The 12,407-nt window shown below is 36.3% G+C and overlaps 1 protein-coding gene across 3 annotated transcripts in view; it reads left to right on the top strand.

The window, feature by feature from the left end:
* RASA2 (RAS p21 protein activator 2) overlaps window positions 1-12,407 on the top strand; it is a 120,468-nt gene that overhangs the window by 27,020 nt on the left and 81,041 nt on the right. For all 3 annotated transcript variants that reach the window (XM_043474237.1, XM_043474236.1, XM_043474235.1), the window contains exon 3: window positions 4,474-4,577. In XM_043474237.1, the coding sequence (XP_043330172.1) occupies window positions 4,474-4,577 (104 nt within the window). The remainder of the gene's footprint in view (window positions 1-4,473; window positions 4,578-12,407) is intronic.

Raw genomic sequence — 12,407 nt, 5'->3', positions numbered from 1 at the left:
AAAACCTACTGTATGCCAAGAACTTGCTGGGCGCTATTTATTCATACAGCCACGAGAACAGGATGGACACAGTACTTGCTTTCATCTGGCTTTTCATTGCCTCAAAAATGTATCTTCCTTTTAATTGTTCCTAATTCTGTCCCTTAGATATATGGGGAACAAGTTTAATTAATCTTTCACATGATAGTCTTTGAAGTTTTTGAAAACAACCACCAATACCTCAGTTTTTTTCTCTAGGCTAAATTTTGCCCACTTATTTGAACTTTTCTCAAAGTGCATCATAATTTTGTTTCTCTTGAGAATAAATTACCCCTTAACATTTATACAAGTCACTTAACTTAAGTAGTGCATTGTAAGGGAACGAGCTCCTAGGTAGATTTCTCATTTTTTGGAAGTGTAGTAACTCTGCAGGAGTATCATAGTAAATTCTAATTCATAAAATTGAAATGTGCCACATTTTCCTTTTAATAGTGTTTGTGGATATAATTATAGTGCAGAGCACTGTGCTGGAAGGATACAGTCTTGTCCAGAGATAAAAGTTAAAATAAGGGAATTAGGAGTTGTTGGAATGAACATATGCTGGATGAAATACTTAGTAGCCCAAGAAGATTTGAATATACTTCACATCTTTAATCATAAATCACCTGCCCTGTTTTATTGGAATTCTGTTATTTACCTAAATGATGAAACTGAGTCACCAAGAGACTGAATAATTTGCACACTTAATAAAGGAAGTTAGAAGCAAAACTGAGATTGGAACCTGAAACTGTTTGTTTCCTAATGTATGTTCATTACATATCACATAAAAATCAGTGATATATAAAACTAGTAATTTTCAATAAGTTGAATACTTGTTTTAGTTTCTACTACATAGCCTCTCAAATGAGAAGCTAAAATTAGCTTGCTTTTTGTTTTAAACCTTGCCTTGCCAGCTGTTTGTGTTGGGAAATGATAAAACCAATTATTTTTGCTGCTGCTGCTGCTTACTTGCTCAGTCGTGCCCAACTCTTTGCCACCCCATGGACTGTAGCCCACCAGGCTCCTCTGTCCATGGGGATTCTCCAAGGCAAGAGTACTGGAGTGGGTTGCCATGCCCTTCTCCAGGGTATCTTCTCAACCCAGAGATCGAACCCAGGTCTCCTGCATCGCAGGTGGATTCTTTACTGACTGAGCCACCAGGGAAGCTCAAGGATACTGGAGTGGGTAACCTATCCCTTTGCCAGGGGATCTTCCCGACCCATAAATCAAACCGGGGTCTCTAGCATTGCAGGCAGATTCTTTACCAGCTGAGCTACCTATCCACCTTAAGTTATTTTTCTAGATTCATAGCCACTTGGAAGCTGTTTTAAGGCTGTCAGTGGTTACCTTAGGTCATTTCAATACAATTAGACTAGATGTTTTTTGGATTCTAAGTGCCTCCTAGCATTCTTGCGGAACGGGGTGAAAGAATCTGTAGTATGAACCCTTGCTCACCTTGCTTTCATTTCAGTGTTTCTACTTTTCTGAATGTTGTGATAAGCTGTTAAGTCAAAAGACAGTAGATATCATTTAGATCTGATATTATGGGTTCTGAATATTACAGTTTTTATAGGTAGTCTGGTTATAGAATTTTCATAGCAGGTAAGTAGGAGTCACATATGGAATCCATAGCTCCTAAATCTCTGTCTGAATCCGTTTGAGAAGTAGGAGATCTATAAACAAACTGAGTAGCAATACTTCTTGTACCTTGTGCTTTTCTTCCCCACACCAGGAATTTCCTCGGGAGTGATATGTATGATCATAGATCAGTGATAACAGTAGAGTATAAGTCTTGTCATTGCAACCTTGTTGAAAACTTTTCTCAAATGGATTGATTAGTTAACTTACTTATGTATAAAATAAAGATGTGGGCACCCAGATGTGGGGAGTAGGTTGTTGAGATTGTGATGATACAGTGATACAGGTGACTTAGTGAATAATTTTCATCTTTTTCTTATTTGACTTTAGAATGTGCTTTAAAAATAATATTTGAGAGTGGATACATGATACAATTCTCAATTTTATAATTTTTTATAAAATGACGCAAAGGAGAAAAAAGACCTACACGTCTTTGCCTAACAGTTGTTTTATATTAATTTCTATGTTGAGACTAATTAAAAAGACTATTTTGACAGACCAATTTTTAAAAGTTTATTTTGGTTACAATTTGAAGTGCAGTTGTAGTGAAAAATTTGAAGTGAAAAATATATTGACAGAAGTTGAACAGGTTTTATAATAACTGAGAAGCTGAGTCAGCTGTTTCTTGGATAGGGTCAGAAATGACTTCTTTAAGAATCATTTGGGCTTCCCTGGTAGCTCAGCTGGTAAAGAATCCGCCTGCAATGCCAGAGACTCTGGTTTGATTCTGGGTTGGGAAGATCCCCTGGAGGAGGGCATGGCAACCCACTCCAGTGTTCTTATCTGGAGAATCCCCACAGACAGAGGAGCCTGGAGGGCTACAGTCCATGGGGTGGCAAAGAGTCCGACACGACTGAGCGACTAAGCACAGCACAGCACAAGAGACATTTAGTTTGCATTTCATCCTCTTTTAAGTTGTGACATCCTGAAGAGATTGTATTTTATGGTGACATTTTAAAAATATTTTTTTAATTCTTTAAACATTACCAGGAAAGAGGTACTCTTGAGAAAGGATGTTGACTAGTGTTTCAGAGATTCATGTCTTCATAGGAGAATTTAAATATCAAAATAGCATTCTTACAGTGAACTTATAAGAAGCTGCTTCGTAGGAGAAAATCTTAGCAACTTGGGGGAAGGCAAAGATTTCTTTACTTAGGTGCCAAAAGCATCAGTCATAAAAGAGGAGAAATAATAAATTGGATTTTGTCAAAATCAGAGCCTTCTTCCCTTTAACTGATACTGTCAAGAAAATGAAATGGCAGGCCACACCTGGTAGAAAATGTTCTGACAAAGGATTTGTGTCCAGAATTTATTTAAAAAAAAAAAAAAAAACTGATCAGAAAATGGACAAACCTTTCAAAACATGTGGAGGAGACTCCAACAGTTCCTAAAATAAGATACATAAATGGGCAAGAAGCACATGAAAAGATATTCAGCATCCTTATTCATAAGGGAAATACAGTTTGTATATTTCTGTCTCTCTACAGTCTTGAATGTAATGTGTCATGATGGAAGTCAGATCACTGGTTCCCGTGACAGTATGGAGAGAATGAGTACACATGGGAACTTTCTAGGGAGATGGAAATGTTCTTTATCTTGATTAGGGTAGAGATTACACAGGTGTAAGCATTTATCGTGTCATTCACTGGAATAGCTAATTTTTTTTCAAAATGACTTTTAATTGACGTATAGTTGAGTTATAATGTTGTAGAGTAGCTAATTTAAAAAACTTCCAGTAGCAAAAGTTGACAATGATGTGGAACAGCTGGAGCTGTTATACATTGCTTGTAGGAGTGTGAAATAGTATAGCCACATTGGAAACAGTCTGACAATTTCTCGTAAATTAAAAATTCACCTACCTTTTAACTCAGCAATTCTATTTTTAGTTACCTCTCCAAAAGAACTGAAAGCATTAAAGAGCTTTATAAAAATGTTCATAGCCGCCTTATTTTTGATAGCCTGAACTGGAAACAACTCAGATGACATCACTAGGAGAATAGACTGTGGAATATTCAACAGTCAATCTTGAACAATTCAATATTCTATTGTCCAGCAGTTAGAGGAAATGAACTAAAGATATATGCAGCAAAATGGCAAAAAATCTCATAGGTGTTAAACTGAGGGAAAGAAGCTGGACACAAGTGTACATATTATTTGATTCCATTTATAGAAAATCTTACAGTAGATCTTTAATGACGGAAATCAGATCACTGGTTGCCTGTGGCAGGTATGATGGAGTAACTGCAGAGAAACAACAGGGAACTTTGTGGGGAGTTGGAATGTTCCTATATTTTGATTGGGATGGATGCCACACAGGTTTGTAAATTTATCACAAGTTAGTAACCTCTGTACTTTAAGTTAGATGTTATATGATTTATACCTCAATAAAGCTGATTAAAAATAACCTAATTTAGTTTTTTAAAATATGTTTTAAATAACGTTTTACATAACCATATTCATTTTAGGTATTATATATTATTGTGATTTACATATTTTGAGATAATGGTGTGAATGACACTGTCCTCAGCTCTCAACTGTGTCCACTTTAAGGTGAGCATGACCTCAGGCAATTACTGGATCTTCTGTCCACAGGACTCCAGCAAATCTGTTGGTTCTGAGCCCAACCTGGCAGTCAAGGTCCTTTCAGAAATTCAGCTTAGTTTGTACAGGGCTTAATTGAAACTTAATATAGAGAATTATTTTGGAATTCTTAAAGTTTTTCTTTATGGTTTAATCTGCAATTTTATTTTATTGAAAATATTATATGAGGACACTGTTGAGTTTAAATTTAATGAGCTTTCCCTCTTTTCTCTCTAGCCCATTTTTTAGTGAAGAATTTTATTTTGAGATTCCAAGAACTTTCCAGTATTTGTCTTTCTATGTTTATGATAAGAATGTTTTACAAAGAGACCTTCGTATAGGTATGTACCATTCATAATTATCTTTTAATCACAACATTGGTGTTTATATTCATTCTTTTTCCAAGTATAAAGTATTGAAAACAACAGAATAATATACTCTCAAACTTCTAATCCTTCCCTCTAGACTTCACGTTCATTTGCCGATCTGATTTTTAATTTGTATGCTCAACCTGGGCAACACTTCGTCAGGGAGTTGACGTGACCATTTTCCCTCTAGTCATGGTACAATATATTTCTATAGTGCCTGATGGGTCCCTTTTCTGTAGTATTCATTATACTTGTTCATCAGTTTGTTGTTTAATGTCTAGATGCTTTAGTTGAATATATATGTTTATGAAGGCAGAGACTGTCACTCCCAGAGTGCCTTAAATTTGGTGAATGATCAGTACAAGAATTGCTGAATGATTCAAAGAATGTTTTTATACAAAGATCACAGTATTTGATCCCTACCAAAGAACATCTGTTTTTGAAGTTTTTCTAACAGAAGTAATAATTCACATTAATCTGATCACATGTTTTCTCTCTGGCTGTATTGGTGACCAGTAACTCTGTTTCTTAAATAACTTCCTGAGGTACGATCTGTGAGCATCAACTCGGACAAAACTAACTGACCACATACGTGTCACATTTATGGCTTTTGCACCACTGTCTTTGAATAACCAGGTCAGTCAGTGAAGTCGCTCAGTTGTGTCCAACTCTTTGCGACCCCATGGACTGTAGCCTACCAGGACCCTCAGTCTATGGGATTTTCCAGGCAAGAATACTGGAGTGGGTTGCCATTTCCTTCTCCAGGTGATCTTCCCAATCCAGGGATCGAACCTAGGTCTCCCGCATTGTAGGCAGACGCTTTACCGTCTGAGCTACCAGGGAAGCCCCTAACAGGTAGAGATCTTTAATTCACATGCATTACTCTCTCTTTAGTGTCCTGAATTTCATCATCTCCATCTCTCCTTTCCAGTTTCAAATATGCTCATCACCTGCAGTTTAAATGAATTAAGCTTTATTTTACTTTGACCTCTTGACTACCATCTAATTTGTTTCTGCTTTTGCTGTTGAACTCCTGAACAAGTGACTTATATTTTTCTGCTTACTACTTATTTCTTTTTAAATCACTGTAATCTGACTTCATTTTTGAAGTTTACCACAATCATTTAAAAATACCTTTTTAAAAACTAATATTTTTTCTTAATTCTAAAATTATTACATGTTTTAAGGGACTGGTAATGATTCTGCCTAAGAATAGCTACAGTTAATGATTTGTGTCTTCTCATTCTTTACTTCATGCATTTATGTTATTACCCTGTATTGTTTATTCAGTTTCTTTTTCCTCTTTCACTTAATTTACATTCCCTCAAACATGATGTGGGCATAATCATTTCACTGTACCTTGGAAATTATCATGGAAAATTTGTTGTTCTTGGATATTATTATTGAAAATTTTTTTTTCTGACTTGATCAGCGAAAGTAATACTTGATTTTTTTAACCTGTATTTTCTGATTACTAGTGCATTTGAGGAATTTTTATATGTTTATTGGTCTTTTACATTTTTCTTCTGTGAATTAGTTCTTTTGCTTATTTTTCTTTTGGGTGGAATTTTATTTACTCTTATGCCTCCATATTTGATAAATATGTTAACTTTTGTCAACTATATGCATAGCAAATACTTTTCCCCTGTCGCAGAAGGCATTTCATAGTTTTCAGCCCTCATCTGCCTCTGTGTCACATTAGACTCTTTGGATTGCTTATTCAACTTGTTGAAAGTCAAGGAAAAGGCAGTTTAATAACATTGTATTTTCCTAATTATCTTCCTTCTGACTGCTTCTTGTACATAGACTTTTCTCTGTCCAACAAACCCTTAATTATGGATTATCCCAAGGCTCCATCCTTATACACTTGTCTATGTGGTGTACAGAAGGTGGGAATATTAAGGTAAATAAATTTCAAGTTGCTCCCAGGTTATCTGGCTGATTAATACTAATATACTTAATAGGGTCTGTGCTGGAGGTAGGAACAAAGTACTTGGAAGCATAGAGGAAAGAAGAGTTAATTTTGTTTGGTGGAGAATTAACAGAAACTACCTAGGTAGGAAAAGGAAGAAGTTTCAAGATAATAGGGATTAGCAGAAGCAGAGAAGAAAAAGTGAGTCGTATTGGTGGTGTATCTGCTGATATGTATAAATTACTTAGGCCAAGGTTGGTAGAAGGTGAATCTGGGAATGTAAATTGGACCAAGTTGTGATGGACACTTAAAGCCATGCTAAGGAATTTGGACTTTACTCTGTAGACAGTTTAACCTTTTAAGAATCAGGAACCTTTTAAAAATTATGTGTAACTGTATATACGAATATACTTGTGTATTTTAACAACTTCCTGTGGTCTGAACAATAATAAACTCAGTGTCCATAGATTACATATTTAAAATGTGTGTACATATATATAACTGTATATATGCATATTTTTAAAGTATGAAAAATCTGCTTTAAATATTATCATGTATGGTTTATGTTTTAGAATAGAGAGAGATTAGAGGCAGGGAGGCCATCAAGGAGGCTGTTATCAGATGAGATGAATAGGGCAATGACAGCGGAAATGCAGATGAGGGAATGCCCTTCACAGGGGTAGCTTCACATGGGATTTAGGGACTGAGGAGATAAAGGGGGGATATAAGAAAGGAAAGAGTTAAAAATAATCTTGTTTTAATAGCTGTCATTAACTGAGATAAAGAGCATTCAGGATGAGAAAGGGAGAGGATGACTTTGGTTACAAACAGGTTAAACTTGCATTACCTGGGGAGCATCTTGGTGGACATGTTTGTTGATTGTTGGAAACACAGATCTGAAGCTCACAGAAAAGATCTGAATTTACTGTTTGGAGATGTGATACTGAATCTTATCTTACCTTATGTGAAACTTGAAGCCTCTGTTGGAATGAATGAAATTGCCCTAGGAGCACTTCTGGAGGCTTACAGGGGAAATGAAGCCTTAGTGAAGATTGATAAAGTGTATCAGGAAGATTGGAAGAGAGAGAGGAGGGAAAGCAAGGAGATCTCTTAATGGAACGACAAGATTTGATAGAGGCTTTTGGTGATTATTAGCAACACTTGAGAGAGTGTGTATCTTTGATTGACTACTGTGACTTTTTAAGAAAATGTTTTGTAATTTTCATTATCTATTTACTCATACTCATCATATATATTTCTTGAAAAGGCCTTTAGTTGAGGTTTATAATTATTTCCAAAAATTTCTTATATATTTATTTATTTTTTAAAGTAAAAATCAGTCCTTTGTGGAGTGGTATCAGAAGGTCATAACTTGCTGTAGGAACTGTAAAACAAAAATCTTTACTAAATGTAGAAATTTTTGTTTTTTCTTTTATTAAAGTAAACAAAGTACATATGTAGCCTTTAAAATTGGAAGGTAATCTTGATATTTTCACTTGTTTTATAAGTCTTTGCCCAGTTGTAGGCTAAATAGTACCATAGCATTTTCTGGGAATTAAATTTGAGCTAGAGTTGAGAGAACCATCTTTTAAACTTAAGATCTAAGAATGTGTACTGGTTGGATAGCTTTAAGAGCTTGTTTGTTTTTTATTTTTAATTGTTGGATAATATATGGAGAACTTTCCTGATGGTCCAGTGTTTAAGAACCTGCCTGCCAGTGCAGGGGACGTGGGTTCGATCCCTGGTCCTGGAAGATCCCACGTGCCTCAGAGCAGCTAAGCATGTGTGCCACAACTGCTGAGCCCACAGACTCTATAGCCCGTGCTCCAGCTCCACTACAGAAGCCAATGCGCCGAGAAGCCTGTGCTCCATAACTAGAGAGTTGTCCCTGCTTGCTGCAAGTAAAGTGAAAGAAAGCCTGTGTGCAGCAAAAGATCCAGTGCAGCCAAAAATAAATAAGTTAATTAACTAAAAAAAAGAAACTGACATCTAAACCCTGATTAGATGTTATTTTGAGATACTAGTCTGCCATCTTCCTGAAAAGTTGTTATTCCTTTAAAAAAAAAAAGAATATTTTTCTTTTTGTAAAAGAAAATCTTTAGTTATAGCATTACAGACAATTAATTTTGGTCACTGATACCTCCCCAGCCCCCTCCTGGAAGTAATAACTGTTACTAATATGGGGCATAATTTTTTGTATTAGAAACCTTTATGTGCAGAACAGTTAGAATGAAAACTGATTATAGATTAATTGAAAACTTGAGACCTAGGAGCCATGTACAAAAAGATAGGAAATTATAAAAGCAAGGCTTTGAAAGTCTTATTGTGTGGTATTGTCCTATGATATAGTGTCTTCTTCCCTTAGAAAGGGAGGAGAAGAGAACAACTTTTTTTTTTTTTTTTTTTGAGAACAACTTTTTGTTAAGAAAAAATTCCATTTCCAGTAAGGATCCTAGTAATATTAAACATATACATTTTACCTCCTAATGTGTATTTTCTAATTATTTTAGTTTTCAGAGGGATCTAGGCCCAAACAATTGAACCATGGTAGACTGGTTAACTTGTATATCATACCTCTTGATTCAAACTGTTGGAAGAGAATTTCACTAGGATATCAGAGACCTGAATTCCATTTATGACTCTATCACTCACTGGCTTTGTGACCTTAAGCAAGTCACTCTACCTTCTTAGGCCTCGTTCACCTTTAAAATGAGGTTGGGTTTAAGACAGATAATGTGTTTTTCAACATTAGAATTGTCATTTCTGCTGGCACTTACTTAGCTCTTAGGTCAACCCTACTGTTTAAATAGCTTAAGGCTACACTTTTGTGTCTGTTTGCATAGGAACTGTATCAGTTGTCTATTGCTACATAACAAATCACTCTAATACTTAGTGGCTTAATTTAGCAGTCCTCTGTTTGCTCATGTTCCTGCAGATCATCAGTTTGGGCCACGCTCAGTGGGCTGGTTCTTCTGCTGGTCTTACCTGGAGTCACTAATATGCAGTTACTTGGGAAATTGACTGGGCTGAGTGATCTGATCCATGTGTCTGATGGCAGGTGCTGGCCATGTGCTCCCCCTCCACATGATGTTGAGGGCAAGTCCTACTGCAGATGCTTAATAAGACTACTTGGATTACATTTGTTTGTATCCATTGGCAAAAGTAAGTGGCATAGCCAAACCCAGAGTCAGTGCTGGAGGAGACTACACAATGGCATAGACTGGGGAAGTATGATTTTTTGAAAGCCATTAATATACCAGTCTGCCACAGAGACCAAAAGGAATCATTCTAAGCCCTGTACACTAAGGTACCTAAGTGTTGCCTTTGACTGAATTGCTGTTATTGATACTGCCAGAATTTGTTCAGTCCTCTGGTTCTCTTTCATCTTATATAGGCAGTCACACTTATCCTTACATTTATCTACCCTTTCAGCATTTCTACTAGTAATCAAGCAGGAACAAGGCCATCAAGATTTTGCCAGTTGGTGATCTGTATCAGGATGAAATTTTTAAGAATATGTTGTATCTAAAAGTGGGGCCCTAGTATAACATGGATTTTATGGATGGTAAGAAAATGCTGCCTAGAAGTGGTACTGGAAAGCTAAGAGTATATATAATTTTTTTTTACTTAGAGACCAACTAAGATGGTTTCTGTGTCCACAGTGCCTTCATTTCTTTTTGTGTTTCCTCTCCTTGTCTGATTTTAAGGAACTAATATAGCATCTGGTATATATATGTGTGTATATGTGGTCTCAACTTTTTCTGTCTACGAGTTTGTCAGTATAGTGGGAAATGAAATAGTACCTTTAAATAATGTGTTTGGTATTTGGTTCCTGGGTTGACCGGTTAATTATTTACTTGTTTATTTTTATTTTATTTTTTTGAGTTTTAGAGCCAAGCAAATGTTTAATCAAAAGTTCTAGTCCTAAGAGATTTTCCCCAGTTTAAGCAAACTGTTGAAATGACTACTCCATAATTTATACATGATTTTACCATATACTTCCTTAAGTAAACAGTGTTTCCCAAAGACATAAATCAGCTGTCAGAAAGAGAATAGGACTGGATAAAAGTTATTTTCAAAGAGCCCAGTTCCTCAAAGTTGTGTCAAGAAACATGGTTTTCAGACATATCTTGTGTGAAGCATTGGGGGTTATTTGTTTATTTTTGATGTTGCTGATCTCATAGCTAGTGAAATAATGAGTTACCTTTGTTTTGGCTCAGACGGTAAAGCATTTGCCTACAATGCGGGAGACCTGGGTTCAATCCCTGGGTCGGGAAGATCTCCTGGAGAAGGAAATGGTAACCCACTCCAGTCTTTTTGCCTGGAAAATGCCATGGACAGAGAAGCCTGGTAGGCTACAGGCCATGGGGTTGCAAAGAGTTGGATACGACTGAGCGACTTCACTTCACTTGTTTAAAATAGTAAACATTAAAACACTGTTAGAGACCATAAGGATGCACAGAATAAGTCTTTAAGATCATTGGAACTGAAAGTTGTTACAGAGGAGATAAGTGAGATGTAGAGTTTAAATAAATCACCCAGGATCACACAGCTAATAAGTAACAGAATTGACAGTCGGCTGAGAATTAGTGTCTGTTGGAAGAAACCTGAACAGGAGTACCTTGGTTTTGAAATCGGACTCTAGCACTCGTTAGTGTGCAGGTTTTTAGTATCATTCAGCTTTCCTCATCTGTAATATACCGTCTACCCCCAAGATTGTTACGAAGATTAAACAAAACATGTAAGAATGTTTACTCCCTGGCAGATATTCAATAAATTTTGGCTTTTCTTTTCAGTTCGGTGCTCATTCCACTATAATCAGGCTGCCTACATTTTGTGTTTAATAGCTGCCATATGACCTGTTTAACTAAGGATAGCTCACAACAAGAATGAGGAACTATTTTTGGGGTCTTACTTGTATTTCAGAAACTTGTTCCTCCCCTCCCTGTTCCTTTCTTCCTTCTCTGAGTTCCCTTCTTTACCCTCCAACCTTTCTCATTCATTCATTTATTTATTTACCCTCCCTCCTTCCCTTCATAACTCCTCTCTATGCTGTTTGATTCCCTAGGTCTGATGACATTTCTTTTTCAAGTGATATATTGCCCAATAAAATGAATGTGTTGGCTGGTATCCTAATACCTAACGACTTCAAATATTTTCCTTTGTTTTTCTCTGTCGTGCTTTGTCAGTTTCTTTGACTTCTTGAGATCATGTGCTCTTCCCCTCTTCTTCGGACTGACTAGTCTCTTGCAACCAAATCTTTACATTTTACAAATTGATATCTTAAAAGGAACTTGATAGGAGTAAGAGCTGGCAATAAAATTGCAGGTTTTTCTCAACAACAAATGGCTTATTTATACAGCTAGTCAGAAAAGGGTTTTTCTCACAGAGGACACAAACCATTCAATTCTTTTGTGACAGTGAATACCATGGACACTTGAGACATGAAGTAAGAGAAGAGGGTCCTTGCTTCTGGGCTTTTTTTTTTTTAACCTTTGAACTAACTTTTGGTTACTAACTTGTAACAAAGGTGTTTCCAGTGATCTGTGTTGTGCAGTCATAAATAGAACAGGTATTCCTTAGATTTCGACTCTAGTTTTTAGACTAATTATTGGTTAAGTAGACTTTGGTTGAAGAATTCTGGAAATCAGCTTACCGTTTAAAATACAGTGTCATTGTGATTATTTGTTGAATGAGTAAAGGAATCCATTGAACCAGTACATTTCCCAAAAACTTTTTTTTTTTTTAATGGGCATGGGTTGCCGTGCCCTCCTCCAGGGCATCTTCCCAATCTAGGGATCAAACCTGTGTCTTCCTGCGGCTCCTGCATTGCAGGTGGATTCTTTACTGCTGAGCCACTGGGGAAGCCCCTAAAAAACGTTCTTTTAAGT

Source organism: Cervus canadensis, chromosome 7 (assembly GCF_019320065.1).
Source record: "Cervus canadensis isolate Bull #8, Minnesota chromosome 7, ASM1932006v1, whole genome shotgun sequence".
In the NCBI taxonomy this organism is placed as follows: Eukaryota; Metazoa; Chordata; class Mammalia; order Artiodactyla; family Cervidae; genus Cervus; species Cervus canadensis.
The sequence above is the reverse complement of the archived record's forward strand: the minus strand, read 5'-3'. Positions and strand labels throughout refer to the sequence as shown.